The sequence below is a fragment of the Platalea leucorodia genome (genome assembly GCF_965183815.1).
Source record: "Platalea leucorodia genome assembly, chromosome: 12".
Classification (NCBI taxonomy): Eukaryota; Metazoa; Chordata; class Aves; order Pelecaniformes; family Threskiornithidae; genus Platalea; species Platalea leucorodia.
This window is the reverse complement of record NC_138834.1, coordinates 3,592,432-3,619,563: the sequence shown is the minus strand read 5'-3', so window position 1 is coordinate 3,619,563 and position 27,132 is coordinate 3,592,432. Positions and strand designations below refer to the sequence as shown.

Below are 27,132 nucleotides of genomic sequence, written 5' to 3'. Positions count from 1 at the left end.
CTTCTTGAAGAGTGACAAAAATAAGAATCCTGAGGTAAAATACATTGAAAACTTCACGCCAGATCACACGATGTTAGCAAAAATAGTCTAACTTATCGATTTTTTGGAAAAACCTTCCTCAGCGCCAGAGCGTTTCCCGCTCCCGCTGTGGCTGCCAGGCCCACTCTCCCCTCGGACTTCCCACGCGCGGCCTGAGGCGAAGCCCGCTTTCTGCCAGGCTCTCCCCCACTCTCCCTGCGAGAGCCGCCCACCCCGACACCCGTTTCTGCCGAGCCCCGTAACCCTCAGTCTCTCCGCGTCCTTCGGCTCTCTCACTGCCCATCGCACGACGACTGCCCGCCGCCATTCCCCGGCGGGGCTCCTCAGCGGCGCGGCAGGCAGCGGGAGACGCGGCTCCCTACCCCGCCCACAGCCTCCGCGGCCTCCCTCGTTCTCTTTTTAAACTCTGTGTAGGCATTTCAGCCGAGATGTACCACAAAAGCCTCCGCACCCCCCCACAACAGCCTCAGGCAAGACCCGCGCAGCCCCGCTCCAGCCCGCCGAGCACCTCAGAGGAGGAGAAGGAGGAGGAGCCCGAGCCGCCGCCCCGCCCCGGCGCCGCCGCCGCGCCTCCCCGCCCTTGGTTCCGCACTTTCGTCACGCCCGCGACGTCACGGTCCCCGCCTGGCAACCGGCCGTCGTCGCCGAACGCCGGGCTGCCCCGCCGGTACCGCGGAGCCGCGCCGCCTTTTCCTTCCATTTCACCTTCGGGCTGCCAAAACCGACGGCGAATCTGCCTGCCGCCGGAAGCCAGCCCAGCCTCTGCTCTGCCAGCGGAAGCGGAAGCGTCGCCATTTTGTTTCGGGTGATGGCGACTGTGGTGCTCTGGAGCTGGGGAGTTTAGTGCGGGCCCGGCCTTCTGGGGGACTCGCTTCTCGGACAGTCGTTGTTACTGCGAGTTTCCTCCTCCTCGCTGCATCCCCTGGTGATGTACGGAGGGGTCGGAGGTTCTCGACGGACTGCAGAAGAAGCAGGCCCGCCGCCCCTAATGTTGTTGTCAGGCGGGGGAGCGGTCCCCGGGCCCCCCGGAGGAGGTGGAGGAGGAGGTGGAGGTGGGAATAGCCGTGTGGAGCTGCTGGTGTTCGGCTATGCCTGCAAGCTGTTTCGAGATGATGAGAAGGCTCAGTACCAGGAGCAGGGGCGACACCTTATTCCTTGGATGGGAGACCCCAAGATCATGATCGATAGGTCGGTGTAACACAACCCCCAGACTCTGCTGCGAGATCTCCTGTTATAGCCTCTTTCTGTTCCTCCCCTTATGCTGTGGGCAGGTGAGGGCGGGGGATGAGCAAAGGGCTCACTCTGGCAGACGCGTGGGGATCTTCGTCACTGGCAGAGATGGAGGGCAGCCCCTCCTGGCAGGGTGCTTCGAGTGCTGCTTTTGTAACGCTGCAGGGCCGCCCCCCGGCAGCGGGAACTTGGGGTTCCCCGCTCTGGCAGTGCTGGGAGGTTCCCCTCCTTCTGACAGTCAGTGTGCCTGGGGTCTCTCTGCTCCACTTGTTAGGGTAGGGTTTACAGGGTGGAGTGGAGAGGGGGACTTACCTGTTCCTTTTCAATGCAAACCACAAACATCATCTTTTCTCACTTGGAAACCAAGGGAGCCTTATTGCATGGGAATACTTATTAGGCACTTTACGTGTTGTCTAAGCGAGAAGGGCGCAGTGTGGGGAGCAGAAAGGTGTCTATCCCCCTTAGGGGAAATGTGGTTTTCTTATTTCTCCTACATAATCTGGCTGCAGGCTGTTGATGGGATACCCCAAGAGCAATTCTTGGCCTAATTACTTCTTCCTTGTGCCGTGATTCACTGTATTAGGCAGAATGGCTTTGATTTTGGGTGCTTGCTTTTCAAATTTTGTCAGGGATGGCTTGTTTTGGTTGTTCTGCAGTAGGTACAGGTTCATGGCCAGAGAGAGTAATAGAATCTGCTTTGATGTTTCTTCTGGTCTCTAAGTTGTTTCAGCAGTACAGGCTGGGATTTAGAAATAAATTCATTCAGAATGAATTTTCTGAATATTTTCCTGGAGAGAGGGAAAATGGACGGTGAGGTTGGGTATATTTGAGTGGAGCACTGAAAGTACAATCTAAAAGTTGTGGCTGACCCTGAAAACCTCAGTGGGAAAGATGGAAGGATTTTGGTTTGAAAAGGATCACATGACATACTATAGATATTTGTTCCCTCAATTTCATCATTGCTTTGATGCTATACGTCATGTTTCTTGTTTTGATTTAAAAACTGTATTTGGCTTGGAAAAATATCAGTAAGGGAAGGTCTTTTCATTTCCTTGTATAAGACTGGAGAAAAAAGAAATGCCCTTGCACTATTTTGGGGTTTACACCATTAATGATTTTTATGATTTAAATTAATTTCTTGAATTGGAATGAACACAAAGGTGAAAAAACAACCATAAATGTTTGTAGCTATGCATAATTTCTGACTTACATGAGAAGAGAAGTGTTACACTTCTAATCCAAATCACTTTTGTGACAGATTTCATTAGTAGGTAGAGGCCATTTTTGTGGTCCTGTGCAACAGTAACCCAATTTACAGTCGTTACAGAAATTGTTGGGAGCAAAAACTAAGTATGTGCATGTATGTACATGTGATACCAAAAAATCTAAATAACATACATTTGTAAGTTAAGGGAGCTTGCAATTACTAATCTTATAAACTCCTTTGGAAGCTTAGATTCTTTTTATCTCCAGCAGCAGGAAGTCTTCATTTTCACCATTTTGAGAAAAGCACATTGCTATGAGAAGACATGGGTTGAAGTTTGCCTGTGGACAGAGCTTGATTAACCAGACCTACGTGTTTCATTAACTCTTTGCTATAAGAATATTTACTTTCTTTGTTTTTGGTCTAGCAAGTTGGCACAAGTCAAGAGTTGTGTGTGGGAAGACACCTCAGCGGAGTCGAGTTTACTGTCACTTTTCAATCAGTTTCTCTTACTGATGCATAAACATTATCCCAATGCAGTGCTTTTCCTGCAAATAAAATTGTTTCTGCTTAGTGGAAAGGAACTGTACATCATTGATCTTTGCCGTTTTTACGGTGAACATCCTTAAATTGCATGTATATGTTACTGTTCCTATGTATGTGTGTCTCTCTATCACATAACCCAGAACTTATTTCCTCAGCCAAATGGCTAGGGGCCGAGCCTAGCCATGATTTTACCTCCAATGGACGCAAGTTTCTATGGTGAAGATATCTCCTGAGAGTTCGGGACTAGCAGAAAGAAGCGAGGAAATTTCGACCGTTTGGTTCTTACGGATAGGTATTTATGTATTCGGGTTTGTGTGAATGTAAGCTATTTGACTTTCCAGAAAAACGTATTTTGCAAGTGACATTGATTGGTTGGTTGAAGCACGTACGGTAAGAGCTGTTAAGGAAATGGATCCCACTTAAACTATTAAAGGATACCTTTGCCTTTAATTGTAATAATTTATTAGTTTCTTTGAGAGGAATTTAGACTATTAAACAAATTTTCGATAGATGGTGACAAATGATTAGCAAAATTAAACGTAACTTCTAAAAGGAAATATGCTTTAACGTATAAGTATTTTTTTTTTCATTTTTAATGGGTAAGTATTTAAGTAGTCACATAAACCCAAGCCCTAAGTTTTTTGCATTGACCAGCTGTTTCATCTTGCAGGTACGATGGGCGTGGTCACCTGCATGACCTTTCTGAATATGATGCTGAATATTCCACGTGGAACAGAGATTATCAATTGTCCGAAGAGGAAGCTAGAATAGAAGCCCTCTGTGATGAAGAGAGGTATTTAGCCTTGCATACGGACTTGCTTGAGGAGGAGGCGAGGCAAGGTATTGCTCAAGGAAACTTCCTGAGTTTAGCACATGTTTAAATAAATAATTATGAAATTAAATTTACTCCTAATTTTATACTCTCTTTTTCTGATGTTATCTTGACAGTACCCAGTGGATTCGAAAAACGGGAGTCTTTGCGTATGTGAGAGGACCTCAGGATAGTTTAAATATAGATCCACACAGAAATTGCCCAGATTCTGAGGGCAGACTGGGATTTCAGACCCAAAAAACCCCAAAATAAACACATTCTGCTTCTTTTTTAGTGTTGTATAAATGAAATTCTGTGCTCTGGTATGCATAATTACATTAGAATGTTTTAACCTGCAGCCTTTATCTCTTCAGGAAGAAATAAATGGTCAGCGTATGTACATGCTGTGTTTTTCTATTCAATTTTTAATGACAGTTAAAATGATTAGGTGAAAACTTCTCATTTAAAAACTAAAGTAAGAAATTACTTTTTTTTTTTTAAACAAATTAGCTTCTAAGTATGTTCTAATGATGGGTAATTGCATTTTTGTTCAAGAGGAGGAATATAAAAGACTGAGTGAAGCTTTGGCAGAGGATGGTACCTATAACGCAGTGGGATTCCGTTATGGCAGTGATTATTATGACCCTTCAGAACCCACTGAGGAGGAGGAGCATCAGCCTGCAAAACAAAGAGGTAAGGGGTAAAAATAGCAAGGGTTAATTGAGAGGAAGAACATAGCACCTCTGTGTCTCTCACTTGCAGTTGAAGGTTGAATATATGTGCTTCATTAAAATGCAAGTAAAAAATCTCAAAGAATTTCAGCAAAGTCTTTATGGAACTGTGTTGCTGAGTTTTTGCAGACTTCGCTTCTGATGTGCTTAGATGTTTTCCTGCTACAGCACAGTCATGCTACAGTAGTCAGGATAGGAAATTTGGTTCTGCTGTCTTGCAGATTCTTATTCAGAAGAAACCAGTAATTCATCACGTGGCTGGCTGTTAACGCTATGTTTCTTGGTCAAGAAGGAAAAGATCATTACAAACATAGAATAATAATTAACAAGAATATACCTTTTTTTAAGTTTAGATTTTGTCATCTTAATAATTATAAATGAGTCTGTCTTCAAGACAGTGTGCCTCTCTCCGTGATCTTAACAAATGCAGAATTCAGGTTCTCATGTTCCCATCTTTAATTATGATAACTTTGCATTTTTAATGTGAAGTCTTAAGGAAGCTTTCAAGTGTTACTGAACTATGTCTTAGTAAAGTTAGAATTGTTAATAATTAACAATTGGGTTGCCTAACTACATGTTGGTGGGTTACTGTAGTGTGAGACGTGTTTTTTTTTTAACAAGGTGTGTGCTACAATGCAGGATCATTTTAGGTGTTTTTTGCTGCTGTGTGTGAGAGGTTGTGTCAGGGCAGTGTCCGTGCTGCTTGCATTCTACCAAGGGGGGTTTCTTCTGTGCTCTTCAGTACTGATGCTGAATTGCATTGTCTTTTCTGGAGTTTATTTCATTTGTTTTATTCCCATTTGTCTGGTAGATTCCATGACCAAATAGTTTCTAAGTTCTCCTTACGTACAGGTTTTGAGTGTTTCTTGTCATAGGGGTGTTTTTCATGTTGTGTGGATCTGTGTATATATAGGGATAGGCCTACTGAAAAATTGGAGGTGATAGAGAAGAACATGTTTGTAGTTTGGCTCCCCCATCTTTCTCTACTGCATAGAGATTAAAAAGATGAATGCCCTTTCCCTATTGGTCACTAAAAAGGGAATCTGCTGAACCTTATAGGGCATCTGTATTGTAGGAGGCCTTTGCAAAACTGCGTGAAAATGTGCCGTAATGTGACAGAATCTACCTTTGATCAACTGTATAAGGAATAGATAAAAATTCCAGTTTCATTTGGTAAGAGAGCTGTCATGAGTTCAAGTTGTGTCTGGGTTGCTCCGCATTGTTTTTCTTTCCTAGAATGATGAGATATCTAGAATAATGTATTTCAGCCTTAATCAAGTCGTATTTTTAGGAATAATGCTAAAATGTGACGACTTAGTCATTGGCAAAGAGAGAGATAACTACCCAGTCTTCCAGCAAGTTAATATTTAGTTAATTAATATTTGATGCAGCATGAAGTGTCATGCTAAGCTATTACAAAATCTTGCGGTGTAATGTGAGAATTCTCAGTGCTGCTGACGAGAAGTAGAGATCCTCATAGCAGGTCATTGGAACGTCGTCTCAGTTATGAGCTTTCTTACCAAACTCTTTATCTTCTGGAAGATTTTTAGTGATGATAGATAACAAAGGGGCATTTTCTAGTAACACTTGATAGTACTTGGGGCAAAAGTGAGATAGAATCATGAGTATTATATTTTGCTGTAGTTGAACTGTACAGATTTTTAATAGATTGCTATATGGTAACAATTTCCAATAATACAGGACTATAAATTCTTAACATTCAGTTTTTATAAATCATAGTAGAGTAAAATCCAGTATTGGAGGATGCAGATAACAGTAATGTGAATTACAGGCTGTAATTCTGTGAACACTTCAAGTGTTAGCTAGCTAGAGCTGCTGCCAAAAGCAGCAGTCCTATTCTACTTTGCTGCTTCTTCCTAAATTCCTAAAATTTCTGTGTGCCTTTGTGGAGTTAAACTATTTGAGTTAATTTAAAAAAACCAACCTGCCGGACAGCAACAAAAAAGTTAACTCTCTTTCTTGCATGGGTAAGAGCTTGTATGCAGTAATTGCTGTGGCATCTCATGCATGATTAGGCTGCTCTGCTGTCTGTGACCATAGTTCCCATAGTCGGGTTTTCATGCAGTTTGTGCTATCTAATTTGTTAGGATAAAACTGGAATACATTTTCTCTTAAAGCTAGTAGAATAGATAATACTGAAAGTTACTTTAGAAAATAACATTCCACTTCAATTATAAAAATTTGTAAAGCAAAATATTTTCAGAGGAACGTTTCTGGTATACCAAGTAACAGAATGTAATACAAATTGGCCCTTATGAAAGGATAACTGTTTTAGATAAATAGTTCATGTGATAAATCTGTTAAATATTTGGATATGTTAAACTTGATATAAGAGGAACCATACCAACTTTAGACTGAACTCACAGATGAATGGCAACATTTATTTTAATAAATTATTAAGGCAACTACTGGTTTATCTCTGTAGGTGATGAAAGTGGATTTTAGCCTCCTGTACAACTTTCATTAGGGTTAGGAAGCTGATGAAAGTACTTGGATTTGTTTGCATAGGCTGAAATGATTGATTAACAGGGAACTGAATTCAGACAGACCAGCTGTATGGGTCTTAACAGCTTTAGAGATATTGGATATCTGTCGTATTTTAATCCTTGTTAGGAAGGGATTCACCCAGTGCATAGAAAATGGTTCCCCTTAATTTTGCATGGGTTTTCTTGTAAAAAACAAAAAGTAATGTTAATGGAAGCGAACATTTCCGATTTGATTTGACATGTTCGTCTTCAGCACTGTAGTCAGGGGTAAGGTTTATAGGGTATTATTCTTCCTAATACCTCTATTAAGACATAATTTATGCAATCTTAAATAAACTACATATAACACCAGGGAGAGGATCTGTATTTAAATGTCTCCAGTGCAAATGCTGGTTATAGTTTCATTTGATAAATTCCTTGATTGCACATCCTTTTAGGTCTAATTTATTTTAATAATTTTTTGTTAACATTTGGGTACTTTGACGTGTTTTGTCCTATTGTATTTTATTCTGTCATTTCTTATAGAAGCAGCTCAGACAGAAAATGTAGAAGAAAATGAAGAACCTTTTGTTGCCCCTCCGGGACTGAACGTACCTTCTGATGTGGAACTGGTATGTGTGTACATTTAATGCAACCTACATTTCTGTCAATTTTCAATGAGTTTATGGTGCTTTACTGGTTGTTTTTTTTTTTTTTTTTCCATTAACTTTAGTGTGGTACATTTTGAACTATTCTAAAATAGTAGCTTAATTTCAAACGTTCTTTCTTGAATTCTTGAGTTCTATCAACTCTCTTGAATCTTCTTTTTTACACTGAAATTATTGCAGTGCTTATGCTAAGTGCATTTAGTATCACTTGTGATATTATTTTAGATAATGCAGAAAAAAGGCACTTGTTCTTGGAATGGATACTTACTGAGATGTCAAGGTTGACATTCCAAATGTAAAGGACCATTAAAACAAAAGATAGTTTCTGTTCAAGATTTTTTTCTGGATTCTTTTTAATTGACACCCAATCTGAAGGGGGTAGGAAGTGATCAAATATAAAAGCTGTGTTTAAGACTAGCCTATTCAAGGAGAAAAGCAATAGTTTATTTCTAGCAAATTCTGAAATAACTTGAAAGTGTTAGCATATAGAAGCTCTTTCCTTCATGTGATGTTACCAGAATTTGCTGCATAGTAAACTGTAAACTTAATTGCAATTTGTGTATTTTTCCTGAAGGGAGCTGAACAGTTGTCTGCTTGCGTACAGTTGTAACCATGAGGATTTTCAATTTATTTCAGGCTTCATAAAAGATACTGGGAAGTCAGACAATATTCTTTCTCCTATACCGTGGTCATGAAAGTGTTAATTTATATTTGGGCTGCCTTCTCAGCTTGATAACTTTGGCCAGTAAAGATTCAAAGCACTGTTAGAATAACTAATAGTGAACACAGGGTATTCGTGTAAGAGTGTTTTTCTACTTCATTAGCTTTTAATTGAAAAATTTTATCCCAGTCTGTTTTTTTATATGAAATAAGAGCTATTTAACAAATCTAATGTGCAACTTTACTTGTTCTAATTTTACTACTTTCCTTTACAATCTTATAATACATTTCATTAGTGAAGTACTTACAAACCTACTTCCGAGTTCAGGGAAGATTTTTATACGTTACTGCCTTTAAATTATGAGTTATACTTTAGTCTTAGAATAAGAACATTGAGTTCTCAGTAAGAAGCTGCTTATTTAGCATTTGGATGCTGTTTCCAAAAAGTAACTGCTGGTGAAAGAATGTTTCCTCTTTTAGATAGCTGCTTTGCTTGAATTTTATTCTGAAACTTGAAATATATTTTACATGTAAGTTGCAGAATGCAGTGTGAGGCTTACTGAAGTAATTTCTCAGTCAGCTATTGAACTCTAGTAAAATGAACAGAAAGCAAATGTGGGCATATTTGATTTCGACTTAAAAAAAACAAACCAAAATGTCTAGACAGCAGCTCTGAAAACAATGTATACTTGACCTTGGATTGGGAATTGTGAGAGTATTTTTCGTAAGCCTTGGTTTGTTGTTGTTCTAGTCAAGTCATTCAGTTTTACCATTGAATGTATTTATTCTGTATTTTTTAATTCAGTTGCTGTGAAGGTTAGAAGCCTAGTAAATTATTGGTGGGGTTTTTCAGGCATGTTTAAAAAAATATTTCTCACTCTACCCTGTTCCCCTTTTTAAAAAAAGAGAGAGAGAGAGAGAGAGAGAAATACATAGTAAATTCCATTGCCATTGTGTCGATCCACAAGTGATTGGAAAAGGTGTACAGATACATTGCTGATTTGTGGAAATGACGGAGTGGTGTTAAAAGACATGGCACTTGTTGATGGTCATGGCGGGGGGAGGGCACTTGTAAACTTTGAATCATTTGGGGGAGGAAGCTCTAGTGCTTGGAAATAAAATTTGAGAATCAGCTTGCTAAGTTGGAGACTTTGTTCACAAGCTGCAAGGTGCAGTTCAATAGAGACGGATATAAAATAGTTCCTGTAATACAGAGCAATCCAAAGTGCAAATGTTAAATGAAGACTAAGTAGTTAGGCAGCACTGTTGCAAAAAAGATCCAGAGGCCGTAGCGAACTCTTGAATGTTCAGCGTATGGCAACTCCACCTGCAGCAGTAATGTCATTCTGGAACTTAAAACAGAAGAGTTGTCTCAAGGATGCAGGAGGTCTTCCACTGCATAAAACTGTTGATGTCAGGGTTATGGGCAGAGATGACTGTTCTTGGCCACTGCATTTTAAGAAGTGTGTGGATGCTATGGAAGTGGGCCTTGAGAGGAAATTCTCAGTTAAACTTACGAGGAGAGATTGAAAATTGCTTTGTTTTCTCCAGATGCGACTATTGAGAGGCAGCATAAGACTTAAAATTATTTTTCAGGCTTACTGAAGATTGAAGGATAGTTGCTCAACTTGCAGTAAGGGAGACTCACTCATTAAGAACTTCTAATTACAATACTAATTAAAAATTGGTACAGAATATCTGACTAGATGATAGCACTTTTATCATTGGAGTATTTTTCACAAGGGTTTTTGCTTTGGCAAGTACTCTTTTGGAATTTTTAACAGTTCTTCTCAGTTTAAATGTTTAGCGTTTTTATTAAATGTAATAGCAAACTAGAACATGCCTATGGTATCTGCATCTCTGTTTGCCATTTAACATTTTTCACTTTGTAAAGTTTCTAAAGTTTTGTAGATCAATGGTGTTAGTAAACTTACAAGTCAATTAAAAGCATGTTAATATTCATAGTGCCTGTTTTCCAGAGCTTATATTGGTATCAGTTTCAAATTCAAGACCAGGTAGTGATTTCAGATACAATCTTTTTTGAGCTTCCGTGCTGATTTGCAGCTTTGTTTGTGTATCTCTCGGCCTTAAGTGTATTTTGTATTTCTGCGCAAGAACTGCAGAAACGGAGACACTTGATGTATGATGAAATAGTGAAACTGGCAATGCACAAAATGTTACCAGTTTGTTGAGAACTTCATTGCCTCTAATCCAAATAATCTGTGGTAGTGTTTTAGAGGGACAAGTAAACTTGAAAAAACTCATTGTTTTCCATATTGAACATGTTGTTCTAGTGAAGGATCCAATTGGCTGAAAAGAATTTCTAAAAATGTGCTGTTTGATCACATTCAGACTTTTTTCCCTAAATAGAGCACCACTGTCACGTGTGCTTCCAGTCTTCTGAAAAAGATTTTCTGAGGTTTGCAACATACTTTGTATCCAGATCAATAAAAATGCAAAGCTAAAACAAATCATTAATGTGACACTTCGGTCTTTATAGGCACACAGAGTATGTGTTTCTACAGTTTATTGAGCAGAAGACAAAACAGAGCTATCTGAGTATGAAATTAAAGACCGCGAATGGTGAAGTTCATTCATTCTTTAACTATATTCTTCTTTTTACTTCTTGGTTTTGATATGGCAGTGCTCCTTAGATGGGATTTCACGAATGGAAATGCATGGATGCTGCTTAACTTTATTAATTTTCTTTTTTCTTTTATTGCTAAAGTGCTCAGTGACTCTTTATGGGAATATGACAGCACATAGGAATTGCAATTCTTGTGTTGGTTTTAAGATGCGACATGTTCCTTCCAAGCGAATGCATAGTAACAAGGTTTTCTAGTTAGGTAACAATATTTGCACATTCAGTGATAACAGAATAAAGGACAGCTGTTGGGAAGGAGACTGTACATGTTGAGTTTTCAGAGCACCTTGGGGTATTGTAAGGAAGGGCCACTTTAATTTGGCACTGCTGTGTCAAGAAGCACATCTGTCTCCTGTCTTGTGCCAGCACAAGTGTCTCTATGGCTATGGAATGTACCTGGCTTAAAAGAACTTTTTTGCTACATCAAACTCAACCAGGACTCGTTCCCCTCTCCAGTTTGGTGTGCAGTGGCAAAATAGTTGTGCTGATGGAAGGAGAGGATCTTGCAAAAGGAAATGAATGAGCAGCTTGGGAAGATTGGGGCTGGCTTTTTTAGGGCTGATATGCTTTCTCTAGTTGAAAGTGATTATGAAACTGGGTTGCTAGAGAAAGCTGAGAAGAGGGGCAGGGAACTACTGCTGTTTCTAGTTCCCTCTCAAGTTCTAACGCACTTTACAAGCTACTTATGAAAATACAAATATGTGTTATTTTACTCCCACAGCCACCAACAGCAAAAATGCACGCGATTATAGAACGAACTGCAAACTTTGTCTGCAAGCAGGGAGCACAGTTTGAGATTATGCTAAAAGCCAAGCAAGCACGCAACTCCCAGTTTGACTTCTTGCGATTTGATCACTACCTCAATCCCTACTACAAATTCATTCAGAAGGCTATGAAAGAGGGACGATATGCTGCTCCTTCTGAAAACAAAGCAGATGAGAAAAAACGTAAGTTGTTGGTTGTCAAATGGATAGCTTCAGGAGGTGAATCATTGAAACATCCACTGGTCTTTTTTGGAAAAATAGCCACATCTTTTTGGTGCATTGCAATGGCAATGCTGTTATCCTGCAGCTGAGATAGATGTGACGATTCAAAATTTTGCTTAAACTGGAGGAGATTTTTAAAAGGAAAGATTGTTTTCAGAAACTTCCAGATACAAGAGCTTCTATGATCTTGGAGCTTTTAGAAATGCTTGTATAGCTCTAGTCCAACAGAAAGTTGGTCTGTGCACTTACGTTTTAGTTTTATTGATGGCTAGCAGTATCTTCTTGTATCTATGTTTTTGTGAATAAGCAGATTTATGAAAACGGTAGTTTCTTAAGAATACATGCTTGTCCTGTATCATCTTTCTCTCCCAATACACATCCATAGCAAACCCAAATAAAATTCAGACATTGCTTTTGTTTAGACTCGAGAGTCAAATCTGAGGAAGACGACGATGATGATGACGATGATGATGGAAATTATCTGCATCCGAGTCTCTTTGCATCTAAAAAATGCAGTAGGCTTGAAGAGCTCATGAAGGTACTTGACACTATTAAAATTACTTTCTACTTTGTAAAACATCTGATTCGTAGGCACAAAAATTCTAATATGCAGGTGTTCAGATCTTTTGTTAACAAAGATTTTTTTTTTTTCCTGTGTCTTAGTAATTTAAGTCTGTTTTGGTAGAATTTCAAGTTACCTTTTCTCTAGTACATAAATTGTTAATTTTCCATTTGTAAGGAATTATATTTCTATTTTTGATGCCCTCTGGTATTGAGGGCATCACTCAAGGATTTATCCCACAGAACCTGTATTGAAGCTGAAAAGATTAAGATATTTAATGCCTTCTGGATATAAGCTGAGAGAGGATGTTTTCTTTTTAGATTTTCGTAGATAAAATGTTGACATAAAGTAATAGTTTCAGTGAATAATATTTCAGCAGAATGTACTACTCATTAAATGTAAATTTTGCTGGATGTGTTAGTTATTTTTATTTTCTGAATTTGATCAGTGATGCAATAATGGGAATGACAGATGGTTGTACACATTTGAGGCTTTCAGAGGAATGGCAGTGATGCTGTCTGATATTTAGACAAGTCAAGTTCTGTGTCCTGTCCCAGCCTTGGCAGTAAACGAGGAAGAGTAATACCCAGTTATTTTTTTAATGTCATGGATTTTTTTTCACATTAAAGTATTTTTTTGTTTTGTTTTCCACTAATTTTCAAAAAAGAAGTTGATTCTGATGCGAGAGCTACAAAAACAGTAACTTCGGTGTTTGGACAATATTGATGTCTATTAACTTAGATATATTTGCTTTCCAAATTAGGTTGATGCTATCATGCGTTAAATATGTACTTCAAATTTTAATCTTTTTTTCTATTCTCAAAATTTTTTCAGCCTTTGAAGGTAGTAGATCCTGATCATCCACTTGCAGCACTGGTGCGCAAAGCGCAATCAGATAATAACTCATCTACAACACAGTCAACAGATGGGGCAGCTGTACAGACATCACAAGCAGAATATTCTTCTGATTGTAAGTGCATTGTGATTAGGCAGCTGGTGGTGTGTCTTGATGAATTGTATGTGGATGCTGGTGGGAAGAAAATACGTTAGCTTCATACTTGATCATTCATAACTGATATTTATTCTTTTTCAATCTCCTGAATCTTTGAAGGTGCATTCTTCCACTGAGTATCTGTCAAATTGTTAGCTGCTTAGGAAAAACAGCAATGGGGTGAAGGGGGTGGGCAGGTGGGACGCCAAGTCTCCAGTCTGTGAGTATGGTTAGCACAATGCCTTGAATGTTTTTTGGTAACTTCCATCAAGTTCTATTAATGAAGCCTAATGAATGCCTTCACTGTTGAGTATGAAACTGTTCTATAAAGTAATTCATGCAATTCCTATTAAGAATAGCTTACTGTATTAAGCAAAATGTAGATGGTCAATCTACTTTGAACAGTTTTTCTGGAGTGTCTAACACTAAGGAAAATCTGCAAAGGTAAAATCATGTAAATTGAAGGATCCCACTGAAGTGATAAAACCAGGTCTTAGTATAATATTCCGTTCTAAAGTTGGAAGTAGTTTTACGGTAAATAAATAAATCTTTTTATTATACAGTCAATTCCTATAATTTTTCATTATTTTACCTCTTATTCTGTGCACTGGTGCAGTGTTATATGTCGAAAATAAAATTAGGGAATGTGCAAAATTAAAAATTAAAACCTGATCTTTTAAATTATATTTGTCATTACAATATTTGAGAGGGAGTACTGACTTCTAAGTTCCGTCACTACAGAGGGCCTTTTTTTAATAAAGGAGTAGATATTCTACTTTTTTTTCTCAAAAGAACAAGAAAAGCAATGATATATTTAAATTATAAGCAAGTAATGTGGAAAGTTGTGTGCTCAACTGCTTTTTCTGTGCCTGATATTGAAATACCAAGACTTTCTCCTATCTCCAAATTACTATTAAATCTTTAATCTTAGATTTTTCTTGAACCATTCCAGATAAATGTAAATACTGTCCTGTCTATAACCTCTTTTAAGAATCAACTTTGCTATGAAATTTTTAGCAACATTATCTTAACTTCTCTGGATGTGTCTGGTTTCCATTATCTTTGAAGCTGCTTAATGCAGGCCTTTTATAAAGCTCCTGCAAATTTGGTAAATTCTGATACTCAAAAAGGTGAAGTCAAACTTAATTGGGTTTGTGTGCCTCTCATTCTTTTCAAATTTCAGAATTCTGAAAGTCCTTGATTCCTTAAATATAGAAATGAAACTTACCCTTTCATTTATGGGACTTAGCATTTCACACTACTGAGATATAAGAAAATTTATATTGCAGGCTTCACTACAGCAGGGTTTCATATTATAAATTTGTAGGTAATGAGTAGTGCTACTTGAAGGTGGTGGTGGTGATGATGGAGTTCTTGTTTTTTGGTGTGGTTTTTTTTTTTTTTTAGTAACGTTGCAAATAAGTATCACCGTAATGATCTGAGTTGATTTTGATGCATTATAGGTTCATAACCAGACAAAGGATTACAGGTGTTGTCAGCATGTAATATATGGAGAGGAATTTGCATGGAAGAAATTTTTATTTAAAACTGTACCTTAAGAGAATCTTAATAAAACCGAAATAAGATTGCTGCAGAGAAATTGAAAATTACTGGTTATTTCAAGAAAGAATGAAATCAGAATAACTATCTCCGTAGAATAATGCTCATCAGTTTTCTGATTACTTTCATGTCAGGCTTGAATCTGAATGTATATGATGCAAACTGGGAGGTTATAATTTAGTAGCAATACAAGTTAAGTTTGCAACTCCTCTCCCTGCCTTTAAAACTTAACAGATCTTTATTCTGCTTTCCTTATAGATAACTTATTCTTTGAAGAAAGTAAATACTGCCATGCAGGAATGTTTATGAAACTTTTAAGAGGATAATTCATTATAATTTAATGCATTGATTAAACTTTGCCTCCAGAAATGTAAACACTTACTGTAAATCCTTTGAAATATTTCACCTGAATACTTTCTGTTTATACATCCTTCTGCAGAAAATCTTTAGATTTACAAGAAGTAATTGCCATTTAAAAGTGTTAAGCTAATTAAAGCATTATAAAATATTGTCCTTAAAGAAAGCAAGCAAGCCATAAGCCTTTGCACTCAAGAAGTAAATATTTAGAATCTGAGAAGCCTCTAGTGCGGAAAACTTGCTCAAATCGGTTGTTCATTGTATTGGTGTTAAATTGCAAAAGCTGTCTACTTTTTTGAGGTTTCAGTAATAGGTGTGCGCCTGTATATAACGATATAGTGGTTTAATATATATATAGTGATGCTAGTGGTTTAATTTCTCGATCTTAGTTTTGAATATATGTGCGTTTGTTTCTTAATGCATACATAGTTTTAACTGAGTTAAACTGCCAGAGGTGAATTAGATTAGGAAGAATGATTTCGTATTAGGTCACTTTTTAATAGACCTTCTCTGATTCACTTCTTTATTCATACCTATTTGGCTTTCAGCTGACCTTCAGTACATTCTGATTCTGTCCCTTAATCTATATATTTCTTATTCATCCTAAGTGTGTTAATATGAGCATTCTTTTTTTCCTTTGTGGTTTTTTGGGTTTTTTTTTTTTTGTTTTGTTTTGTTTTTTTACACAAGAAATTAGATACCATCTCTTAGTGTGTTGTGTGAATCTGGATTCTCAGTGTGTTTGTGCTGATGCAATAATGTTTCGGGTTTTTTTTTTTTTAATTGGGTGTTTTTCTTCTAATTAGAACACTGTTCTTAAATATGTCTTTTTATAGCAACTGTGGCAGCCATGTATTATAGTTACTATATGCTACCTGATGGAACCTATTGCCTCGCGCCTCCACCTCCAGGAATAGATGTTGCCACCTACTACAACGCGTTGCCTGCAGGGGTGACTGTATCAAGCACTACAGGGGTAGCAACAGTACCTCCACCCCCCGGTACTACACCCCCACCTCCCCCAGACACAAGCGATAGCAGCAGTGGGTTGACTTCTACCACAACATCTACAAGGTACCACATATAGATTTGCTTGTTGGTTGGAGGGGTCTCTTTCCTGCACTTCAGTATGAAGTAATTAGAAGGGTTCAATTATTGGTGATTCCTCAGTAACGTTCGCCAGTGTTTGTACACCTTTGATTACCTCCACTTTGGTCTTTGATATTATACATGGTTATTATTACTCAGCTACTATGAATTTTTGGCGTAATGGAAAATCAAGTTATTTTAACTGCATAATGAAGAGAGCAAACCTCTGTGTAATGTTTTTTTGTTAAAGCAAGAGTCTGAAAGATATTTATGTCCTATTTATAAAAACTATGTACTTTTGATGTTTTCAGCACAATTGCTCCAGTGGTTGCCATTATACCTCCACCCCCAGATATCCAACCTGTTATTGATAAGCTAGCTGAGTATGTTGCTAGGAATGGGATAAAATTTGAAACCAGTGTTCGTGCCAAGAATGATCTCAGGTAAGAGAAAACGTTACTTTAACTTCTATTTTAAAAGTTGATGTTTTCATTTTTAAATATATTACCAGGACATGTGGATCTCAGGAAGAGAAGTACTTTTTTTTTTTTTTTTTTTTTTTAATTGAAGTTCAGGGACCTACTTCAAGGTAATGCCAAAGCATTATTGCCCAAATCCTCAAAACAACCAACCTAACAAAACTGTCTCTAGAAAGCATGCTGTGAATGTGTATCCTCTGGAAGTTTAGGCATAAGTTACAGCACTTCCAAACATCAAAGAGCGTTGTAGTTCCTAGAGGAAATTAGATGGCAAAGGATTGTTGGTATTTACTATGTTCATGTGCATTTTCACATACTCAGTTTTCTTTTAACAGATTTGAGTTCCTGCAACCATGGCACCAGTATAATGCTTATTATGAATTTAAAAAACAGTTCTTCCTTCAAAAAGAGAGCAGTGACAACTGTCAGGTACATGTGTGTTTGTATATACATATATTAAAAATGCAATGTAAGTGAGAAGAGGACTTGCTTATCTGTTGTGTTTATGAGATGAGACATTTTAAAAATGGAACACTGAATTATGGAGAAATTGTTCAGCAAAGGATCTGAATGCGCTTTTTTTTGTTGCTTATTAGTTTTGTATAGCATTTGAATAAAGATATATGAGGTGTTGTGATATTTAGTTCTTGCTTTTCAGTATAAGCAGCCACTCAGTGGGGTTGTAATATAAAATGGCAACCTGAAAATCTTTCTGCTTTCTATACAAGGGAATATATGCTTTGTGGAGGTTTAGAGCTTTGTAGGATTGGGATTAGTGTTCTGTGGTCAGAAAGGTTAGGTATAGCCTTTTAACAACCATACCTTCTCGTATGCCTCGTGGTTCTTTGTAGAACAGCAGCACAGTAGCTAGACTACTTTTCTGACATGCTTTTTTCTGAGGGAGGTTTTGTTAAAGAAGAGTTCTGTCATTATTGACTGAAACAATATTGGAGCTTCAAAATCTCACATCAGTTTCCTCCTCGCTTTGCTTCTTCTACTCCATGTTATTAGAAGATGATACCCAGACTTGGCATCCTTGTTTTTAACTATTCTAATGTTAGTTGGTCTCATTAGATTGTTCTCTTACTGAAAAGAAAATTGCAAATAGTATCAGAAATATATTATCTGATGTTAACTTTTCATGGGAAAGAGCTATTTTTTTTTTAGGCCCTATGTCATTTGTCATCTCAAGGCTTAGATTGGGGAGCCTTAAACTGAAGAAGGTAGGCCTGTGGGTAAACTCCTCAAAATCGCTTTGTGGAAAATGAAGAAATTCAATACTAGTTGCTGTTTGAAACACTTGTGTCTAATATTGTGTTTTGTTTTTTTTGAAAACACTGTTTTTAAAGATAAGCTGTTGTAAATATGATCTTATTCAGTTGATAAATTACATGCAAAATTGTCCTGTACCACAATGCTGAGTATTATTCTAGAATTTCTTATTTGTAAACCAGTGGGTTGAATTCATAATTCTTACATAATTAATAAGGACTTGTTAACATTTATTTTGGGGGGCAATTGTACAGTAACCAAAGTGTAATAATAAAGGATTCATTTTAAGTGTTCAAATGAGTACAGCTAAGAAGCAAGCAGAAACTGGTTTAAGTCCCTTGAGGTCATGTGTAGCAATACATATTTTCCTACTGCATAGTTTTGAAGATAATGTCATTCTCTTTAATTTTTTAGAATAATGATTTCAATATTATCTTTACGCTTTAGTAATGTACGTATAGGCAACTAATGCAATTGATTGTTCTCCTTTTGGCCATTAAAGTTAATAAGAAATTGTACTACTGGCTTCAGTAAATACAGGATGAAGTCCTTGATTTCCTTGGTTTTTTTCCCCTTCGAGGATTTTCAGAAATTAGTTCTGTTGGTCAGGGAGTGGCTACAGGGAGCAATGATACCAATACCTGGTATTTCAACATTAAGTATACTTAACAGCAGCCAGTGGAGAGCAACCAAACTATTTATTGAGAGAGTCTCATTTAAATGTTAAATTACTTAATGTCATCACCTGACTCACCATGTAAATATTTTTCATGTTCTACAATATCCATCTTAAAATTTTTATACTGTGAGTTTAGAGGTCATCTTGAATGATTCAGTGATTCACTTGAATGATTTAATGATTTACTCTTTTGAAAATCTCAGCACATCTGTACTGTATCCATTTAATGCCACAAAAACACTGATAGGCCCAATGTTCTTCAGCAAAATGTTGGAACAAGTCAAACACGTTAACCTGTGTTGATCCCTGTAAAACTTGATTTTTGTAAAGAAGGTATCATGCAATTGTACATTAGGAAAAAGTGTCATAAGCTTTCGTTCTGCCACTGTGAATTAACTTGAATGGATTTTGTCCTGGACCCTGGAGATCAAGACCTAAAAGAATATACTTTGGGGAAAAAAAGTATATGCTTTTAGGGTCTAATTTTAAAACCACAATTTTTAAAACAGTTGTTGGCAAAAGTGTACCAGCTGAAGAACACTTTCTTTGCTGTAAAATAACAACACATTCTTACTGTAGGTCTGTACATGAAGCAGTGCATTATTTATAAGAAGCAGACTTCTGGTCATGAGTGGTTATTGATGCAAAATTAGCTGTTATGTGGTTAGTTGATAATGTGATTTTTGAAATGGCTGGCAAAATTGCAGCTCCACAGACACTGCATTAATTCTTTCATGAACTACCAAGTTAGTAAGCTTGCACATTTCTTTTGAAAAGGGAGTATCTTCATCTGAAGATGTTCCAGCAGATACTGCCGGTGATACACCAAGTGAGACTCAATTTGCAGATGAACATGCACCTGAAGATGCATCTGAGCCAAGTGCTAAGGGAGTTCCAGGAACTAAAAAGGATGTTCCTCCTTCTAAAACTGTCAGTGATGGTAAATTGGTGAAAGGTATGTTAACATGATTTGTTGGGTGTGAAAATATTTGTTAGCATATACTTGAGGAAAAAAAAAAAAAAAAGACGGGGGAGAGGCAGGAGCAAAGTAGGGAAAAGAATTTCATCATGCGGAAGATATTTTCACTGGAAGCATCAAAAAAGGACTGAAATAAGTAATTTGATTGCTTTCATATTTCTTTCTTATCAGACTATCAGGTATTTATGGTCTGACAGAATAAATCGTTTTGTTTCAGTTTTGTGCTAAGTTGAAGGCTTTCATCAGTGACCCTGGTAGAATCTTATTTTTGTCATTTTAAACTTGACAGTTACAAGCTCTGTGCAAGAAAGAAGTTATTCCTTATGAATAAAAGCAGTAGTCTTATTTGAAACCATACATATGGAGGAAGTATGCTAGGCTTATTACTCAGTTGCTCAGTCTTTCTGCGTTGGATGTTAGTCATGCTGGAAAAAAAGACCCTTTTCACGTCTGAGTGGAATGTTTTTCCTTTTGCAGTCATAGCAGCAGAGGGACAAAATGGCAGGATCTTTTGGAAGCCAGTCAAACAAAGTCAGCTAACACACTGTTAGTGTCCTGAGTTGGAGAAGTGATTATTTTTACCTGGGAACTGATTTCCTGGCCTATTGGGGAAAGATATCTTAAAATTTCTTCTTTTTAGTATAGACTAGAAACTGAAATCTTTTAACTAGAACTGAAAGGCACTGGAAAAAAAACGAAACAGGAAAAACATTCTTGGTGTGTGTTCCCATGGATGGGTACTGCCTTCCTGCCACTTCAGTGGCCTTCTTAATTGCTGATAAGTTTATCTGCTCCCTGTGGTCCCTTGGAATTCTTCTCTCTTCCTGCTCCTCTCTGCAATTTCTTTCCCTCCATGGGCTGCAAGCTCCAAGCTCCTTGCCATGGTTGTCTGGCTGTCCATACTCTGCAGTTTCTTCTCTGGGCAGGTTGAGTAGTTTCCCCAGGGAAGGAGCATTCTTCCCGGACTTCAAAGATGCCCTATTAAGAGAATGTAATATACAACAGAAAATGATACTGTTTCTTGTTGTGTTATTAATAAATGGCAAACTGGAGCCCATGTTTTAAGAATACTAATCTGCTCAAATTTAGATGATGGAGTGTAACCAGTGAGTCATTTCATGACAACCCTATTCCTATAAACTTTCTTTCATTTCCTCTAATATGGTACAAATCCCACTTTCTTGTAACCTAAATACAGTACTTGGCTGCAAGACAGACATAACATCCGCACTAGATTTTTTCTTCTGCCTCTGAGGGAGTAAAATCCCATTTTAGGATTTGTTTTGTCATGTGAAAAAGGTGGAAAATCACTATTATAATATCTCTTCTCTTGGAATTCTTGAGTTCTTTATTTCTGAGCCTATTTCCTTACCCCAGAATTACAAGATGCAAAGCTTATATTTTATAAATTATAGTATGTAATTTAATTATTGTATTTAAATTTCCCTAATTGAAATCCTATAGGGTATATATGCAAAAGGCATCCTGAGAAAGATAAATATTGCAGCAGACCATATGGTAGTAGGTTGCTTTGCTTGAGATGTGTGAGAAATTCCATTTCTTTATTCTTAGAAGTTGCATTTTGGATAAATCGTTTAGAGATGAATTCTGTATTTTTTCAGAAAAGGGTTCTCAAAAAAATGTTCCAAGGAAAATTCTGTGAGGCAAAAGGATTAGTTCAGATTTAAATATAATTATATATTAGCTATGCTTAATATTTTTTGAAGCTCTATTAATACAACCTAGCTTGAAATGATCCAAAATTTCCTTTTTATTGTGGTGTTCCATGTTTTTTATGGGCAGTCTTTTTCCTATGAGTGTGTTGTGCTGTTCTTTTGTGTTGGAGTAGTAGGGGCTGCTTGAAAGGAATAGTTGACCACCAATCTTGCTACAGCAAGACGAGCTAAGACATTTGGGGAAAAGTACGTAGCCTTTGTGTTTATATCTCCTGTAATGAAATGTTGTTAACTCTCCAAAGTAATTAATTTTCATATAGATGGAAATAAGTCTTTAAATACTGTTCTGTGAGCCTGCCAAATGCTATTGTTGTGCAAACCATCGATTTAGTGTGAAGGAAACATAAGGGACCACATCATACTGTAGTGTGTTAGATAGGAGCCTGAGCACAGAGCGTTTTCATCTTAAGCCTGGAAGAGCAGATTGTTCATTTGGGAGAAGTACTGAAACCAAAATTTATTTGGGACAGAATATGAAATTATTTATCTCATCTCAGGAAATGTAATTCCTGAGATGGTTTAGAGTACCTTTCTTTTTCCCAGCTGCTACTGAAGTATTAGAAAAAGACTTTGAGATAGATCTTTCTTTACAGGGGAAATGAAGTTTCAAACATTTGTTTAAAAAAAAACCCAAAAGAACAAAAAAGATTTTGTTGTCCTTTTCCCCAAAATAATTAGCATAACTTAAGGATGATACAAGTTTCTTTTTTTTTTTTTGTGCTGTAGTCCGCATGAATAATGGATAAAGTCAAGAAATTAAACCTGCTTTCTACCGTACTCTAATGATGTGTAAAATCTTACCCATTCATTCACAGCGTCATTTGCTCCAATAAGTTTTGCAATCAAGGCCAAAGAAAATGACCTTCTTCCTTTGGAGAAAAACCGTGTTAAATTGGATGATGACAGTGATGAGGAGGAAGAAGAGGGCAAGGAAGGTCAAGAGAATGCTAACAGTGCTTCGAACCATACTCCAGCTGTTACCACTCCTTGTACTGCTGCTGAAGAGAAAAAACCTCAACTTACACAGGAGGAGCTGGAAGCTAAACAAGGTATCCCATGTTACACTGAAAACAAAATGAAAGATTGAGTCTTCCAGGCAAACTACAAAACTGTCACGTGAATAAGTATGGCATTTTAGGTATCTTGAATCTTCACTGTGTTATATTAACAGGAATCAGAATTCTTTTCTTTTCCCACAGTTTCCTGCTTATTGTTAAGAATGAAATCTTCATTGGTTGCTCAGCTAAAATCAAACTTGTAACACACTGGAGTTGAGTACTTTGCCGTAATGCATGATCTTTCTGAATTTTATTTTGTTTTTCCATTACAACCTCCAAGTAAAACACTAAACTTCTAGTTTCCAGATTGCATTAACAGAGCCCAGAAAAAGGCATGTCCATTTCTCATTTTCTTTAGAGAACAACGAAATGCTTCAAGCTATTTTTCAGTTATATAGCACTCCCATATAGACTAATATCACCTTGTTGATGTTTTGTTACTCTTATAAAGCAATGCCATTAAGTCTTTGTATGGGTTTTTCCTGTTACTGTGTTTATGTATGTAAGGGCAGAAGGGTATGCTGTGTGAATTTAAATGAAATGATCTTTTAAAGGGATCAAATTTCCCCCTTTCCTCCCCAAGGCTGTTTCACAGCAGAGATTGTTTAATAACGAGGAGATGCTGTCAGTGCTTACCAGCTTAAAAACTTAATATTTCTCTTACAACTATGAGTATGCCACAGAAATTTGATTTTTCATTTTCAAAATGGGTGTTTTGCTCCTAAGAAGCAGTTCCTTTCTAAACTTTAATACCACAGAGTATGCTATGATGATACATATCTAAAGCAAATATGAAATATTTTGTATGATAATAAAAATGAAGCGTAAAGCATGTTTGGAAAAAGTTGTGTGGTGGAAAAACTGTGCAATTAAACAAAAAAAGCAGTTGTCTTGTGCATGCACAGAACACAAAAGTGGAAGTGTAAGATGAAAAAGGTTAGACAAAATATCCATTAGGTGCATAGTTAAATAAACTGGCTTATTCTCTTTCTGTAATCACATAACAATAACTGTTGCTTGTAACAATGGTGAAACAGTTTCTGAAAATTTCTGGAGCAGCCCTTTGTGTAAACATCTTAAGATGTATGTAGATAGGGCTGGAAAATGTAAAGATCCTATCTGTGGAAAGAGCATAATGGAGAGTTTGCATCGCTTTAACAAGGAGAAGAAAAAGCTTCTGGATTTATAGTGCTACTTTTAGATACCTTTTGTAAATAGAAAAGGACAAGTATCCTGAATTTTCAGGATTGGATTTTCATGTCATTTTCTTTAAGCTTAAAAATTTTTACTTCACCTGTGCTGCTTTTCATCAAGCAAATGATAGATCTATGAATTGAGATGCTTGGAATTTCATAATTTCAAGGTGATATGTTCTTATTATGTCTTTGAATGGATATATTAGGTTTGAGAATGGTTGGAGAGGCTGTTTGGTTGTTTGTGTTGGCGTGTGTGTGTTTGTTTCAAGGAAACCTAAGTTCCCCAAGCGTGACTCACTCTAAACTCTTTGCTTAATTGTCTTTCTTAGCAAAGCAGAAACTAGAGGATAGATTAGCAGCTGCAGCAAGAGAGAAGCTTGCACAGGCCTCCAAAGAATCAAAAGAAAAACAGTTACAAGCAGAGCGCAAAAGGAAAGCTGCGCTGTTCTTGCAGACCCTGAAAAACCCTCTGGCAGAGGCAGAAACTGAGAAAATTGAAGAAAATTCCTTCAATAATGAGGTAAGCAGGAAATAAATTCCTCTATACCATAAAGCTAGCAGAAAACTTACCTATAGAGTGTGAGTCTGACAGTATGTTATGGAGTTGACAGAAGAGAGAGAAGCTTTTCTAAATGGGGACAAATTTGAATTTTAAACACTGTTAATCTTTCTCGGTTATCTTACATATGTCTCTCATCTGTCGTTAAAGAACTGGTAGAGAAATGTGATGCATAATGCAGAGGTCAGTTAGCCAGTTACAGAAAGGAAAATGAACTTGCAAGTTTAACTCTGTACTACTAGTGGTCCATGAATTCGAATGCTTACCTTTTAAGAGTATTTGGATATCTGTTGTGGTATTTACTTATTTAATGTGTATTTTGGCGTGAGTAGACATCTTCAAGTTCAGAAATGACTCACAGGCAACTGAGCTTACTTTAAGACTTACTTTGCACCTGTTCTGCTGGGGTTTGTTGTTTGATTTTTATTATTTAACTGGCACGAAGCTGATATGAATAGTTAGTGAGCTGATCTATGTGACTTAAGGTTTCTAGCTGGGTCATCGTTAATCAAGAAAACAAATACATAGGTAGGAGAAAACTAGGCTATATAATGATTGCTATTGATCGTTTTTGTGTTAGTTGAGTATTTCATGTAAACTCCTTAAAAGCTTAGAATGCTAGGATGTTTTTCTCTCTCTTTTAGGCTCAAGTTTAGTATGGGAGTTTTAAAATATTTTGTTTTATTATAAAGATATGATTTTTAAAATAAAGCTAAATTTACAGATAGCGGCACAAAATTCGGACAAATATACGTATATATGTTATTCACTGGTCATAGTCAATGAAGAGTCAAACCAAAAAACTCACAGTGAAAAAATTGAGGGGGCTAATTATTCTGCTAGCTGTCTTCCAGAGAACTGGAAGTGGGCGCACTGCCTGTGCCTACTTGATAATGAAATGACCTAATCCATCGGGTTTGTTCAGCAGAATCTCTTATTTTGGAGAGTAGAAGCAAGTGTCTTTCTGTAGCAAATCAATTTGGAGTGTTAATATTCCCGCACTTCTTTCAAAGAACAATTTTTGATAGTTGTGTTAGAAATTCGAGCCCTCTGCTTCTTTCTAGAAAACTACTAAGAAATAGTCAGGTGGCAGAGGCAGACTGCTTTCCATCGTTCTTCTGCCTTGTAATTCTCTTGTCCATTTGCACCCATTTTCACTGTTTGGATAGTCCACCACAATACATAATACTAGGGTAATGTCAGTTTGAGGGCTTTCAGAAGCTCTGTTTTGAATAGGTTGTCATGAGATTGCAATCTTAGGCCAAATCTAAGAGTAACCTGGATGTTGATGCTGACTTATTATTAGGATTTAGGAACACAGTAGAATTGCTAGTAAGTTCCCTTGCCATTTGGCTGTTTAGACTATTGTTTCTAAAGGAAATTAAAACCTAATTTCTCATAGCCATACATTGGATTACTAGAATTTATCACAAAGGGGAAAAAGAGGATTTATCATGCAGAAGTAACTGCTAATCAGTTAGTTGGCATTACCTTCTGCAGTGAACAGAACTATTACTAGTTAGATGAGTAGTGATAATAGAAATATCTTTTTGGGTAGAGCCTCTAGAAATCTTATAAGACTTAGAATTTTTGAGTAGGCAAGGTTAAAGAGGAATCTTGGGCCAAAAGACTTCAGTAATGAAATATAAAACCAAACTCTAAAACCTGTGTTCATCAAAGCCATACATTTGCTTTTTTCCCTACTAATAAACAGAAAATGCTCTTTTAAATAGGTAAGAAATAATGTGTTTCACATAAACCCTTTCTGATTTCAATAAAGTAACTACAATTTTAAAAGCCTAAATGAGGGATTTGAATTTATAATATAGGGAAATCCTTCAAGTATTGATTTGTTCATGCATGCTGTCCTGAAGATTCTCTCCATCTGCAGGTTTTGGCAGCAGAGCTATGCACTCTATCCAAGAGTCACTTTCCCATTTACATTGTATATTTTCCATTTAAGTTCCTAATTGCTTAACTTCATCCACAGAGGAGAACAGGGTTTTTTCCTGCTTGGTTTCTGTTCTTTCTTTTCTCTTTTCCCCTTGTTCCAGCTTTTTCACTGAGTGACTCTCTGTTTTTGCCAGTGTAGCGCTTGTCCTAGATTAAGAAGTGATTATTTTACTTCCAGGAGTGTCACTCATTTTTATTCAGCCTAAGCGTCATTTTTTCATAAGCACATCCCAATCCAGTGTGATCTGATGCATGCTTGCTAAAAGATGGGGGAGTCTGTGTTTCCAGCACCTGTATAGAAACCTCCAAGTCCAGAAAATCTCTTTTCTTAATGGAAGAAAAACTGTCAAAATCCATTTTCAGCAAAGTCACCTTAAACTTAAGTCTTCATTGCAATAGCTGTAAACAGCTGTGGGGAAAATGTAGGAATGGGATTTGGTGTAGACTATGTAGTTTCCTGAAACTTAACCTAAATAAGGCTGGAAATTCATGCAGCTTGGGGCATTGTTGCAGGATCCTTCACACGCCCGACTGAAATTCCTGTGTTTGTCTGTATATGCTGCAGTCAGACCTTCCATGTGCATTGCAAATACAAATACTCTTGGGGGGCAGAACCTTAGTTTCCTGGGTTTGGAATTATATTGCTTCCAGAAAAGC

General features: G+C 37.2%; 1 protein-coding gene across 5 annotated transcripts in view; it reads left to right on the top strand.

Annotated features, from left to right (window-relative positions):
• The first annotated feature begins 685 nt into the window (after positions 1-685).
• Positions 686-27,132, top strand: part of SFSWAP (splicing factor SWAP) — a 51,476-nt gene continuing 25,029 nt past the window's right edge. For 2 of the 5 annotated variants that reach the window (XR_014229612.1, XM_082325221.1), the window contains exons 1-13: positions 687-1,227; positions 3,690-3,859; positions 4,386-4,523; positions 7,594-7,679; positions 11,741-11,966; positions 12,428-12,543; positions 13,402-13,537; positions 16,312-16,549; positions 16,876-17,007; positions 17,379-17,472; positions 19,772-19,949; positions 22,525-22,758; positions 24,293-24,483. Coding sequence is in view for 4 of the 5 variants with exons in the window: in XM_082325221.1 (XP_082181347.1) it covers positions 968-1,227; positions 3,690-3,859; positions 4,386-4,523; positions 7,594-7,679; positions 11,741-11,966; positions 12,428-12,543; positions 13,402-13,537; positions 16,312-16,549; positions 16,876-17,007; positions 17,379-17,472; positions 19,772-19,949; positions 22,525-22,758; positions 24,293-24,483 (2,199 nt within the window). In the remaining variant the exon portion in view is untranslated. Of the gene's footprint in view, positions 3,860-4,385; positions 4,524-7,593; positions 7,680-11,740; positions 11,967-12,427; positions 12,544-13,401; positions 13,538-16,311; positions 16,550-16,875; positions 17,008-17,378; positions 17,473-19,771; positions 19,950-22,524; positions 22,759-24,292; positions 24,484-27,132 lie in introns of all 5 variants that reach the window. The other 3 variants (XM_082325220.1, XM_082325223.1, XM_082325222.1) reach the window with 3 other exon arrangements.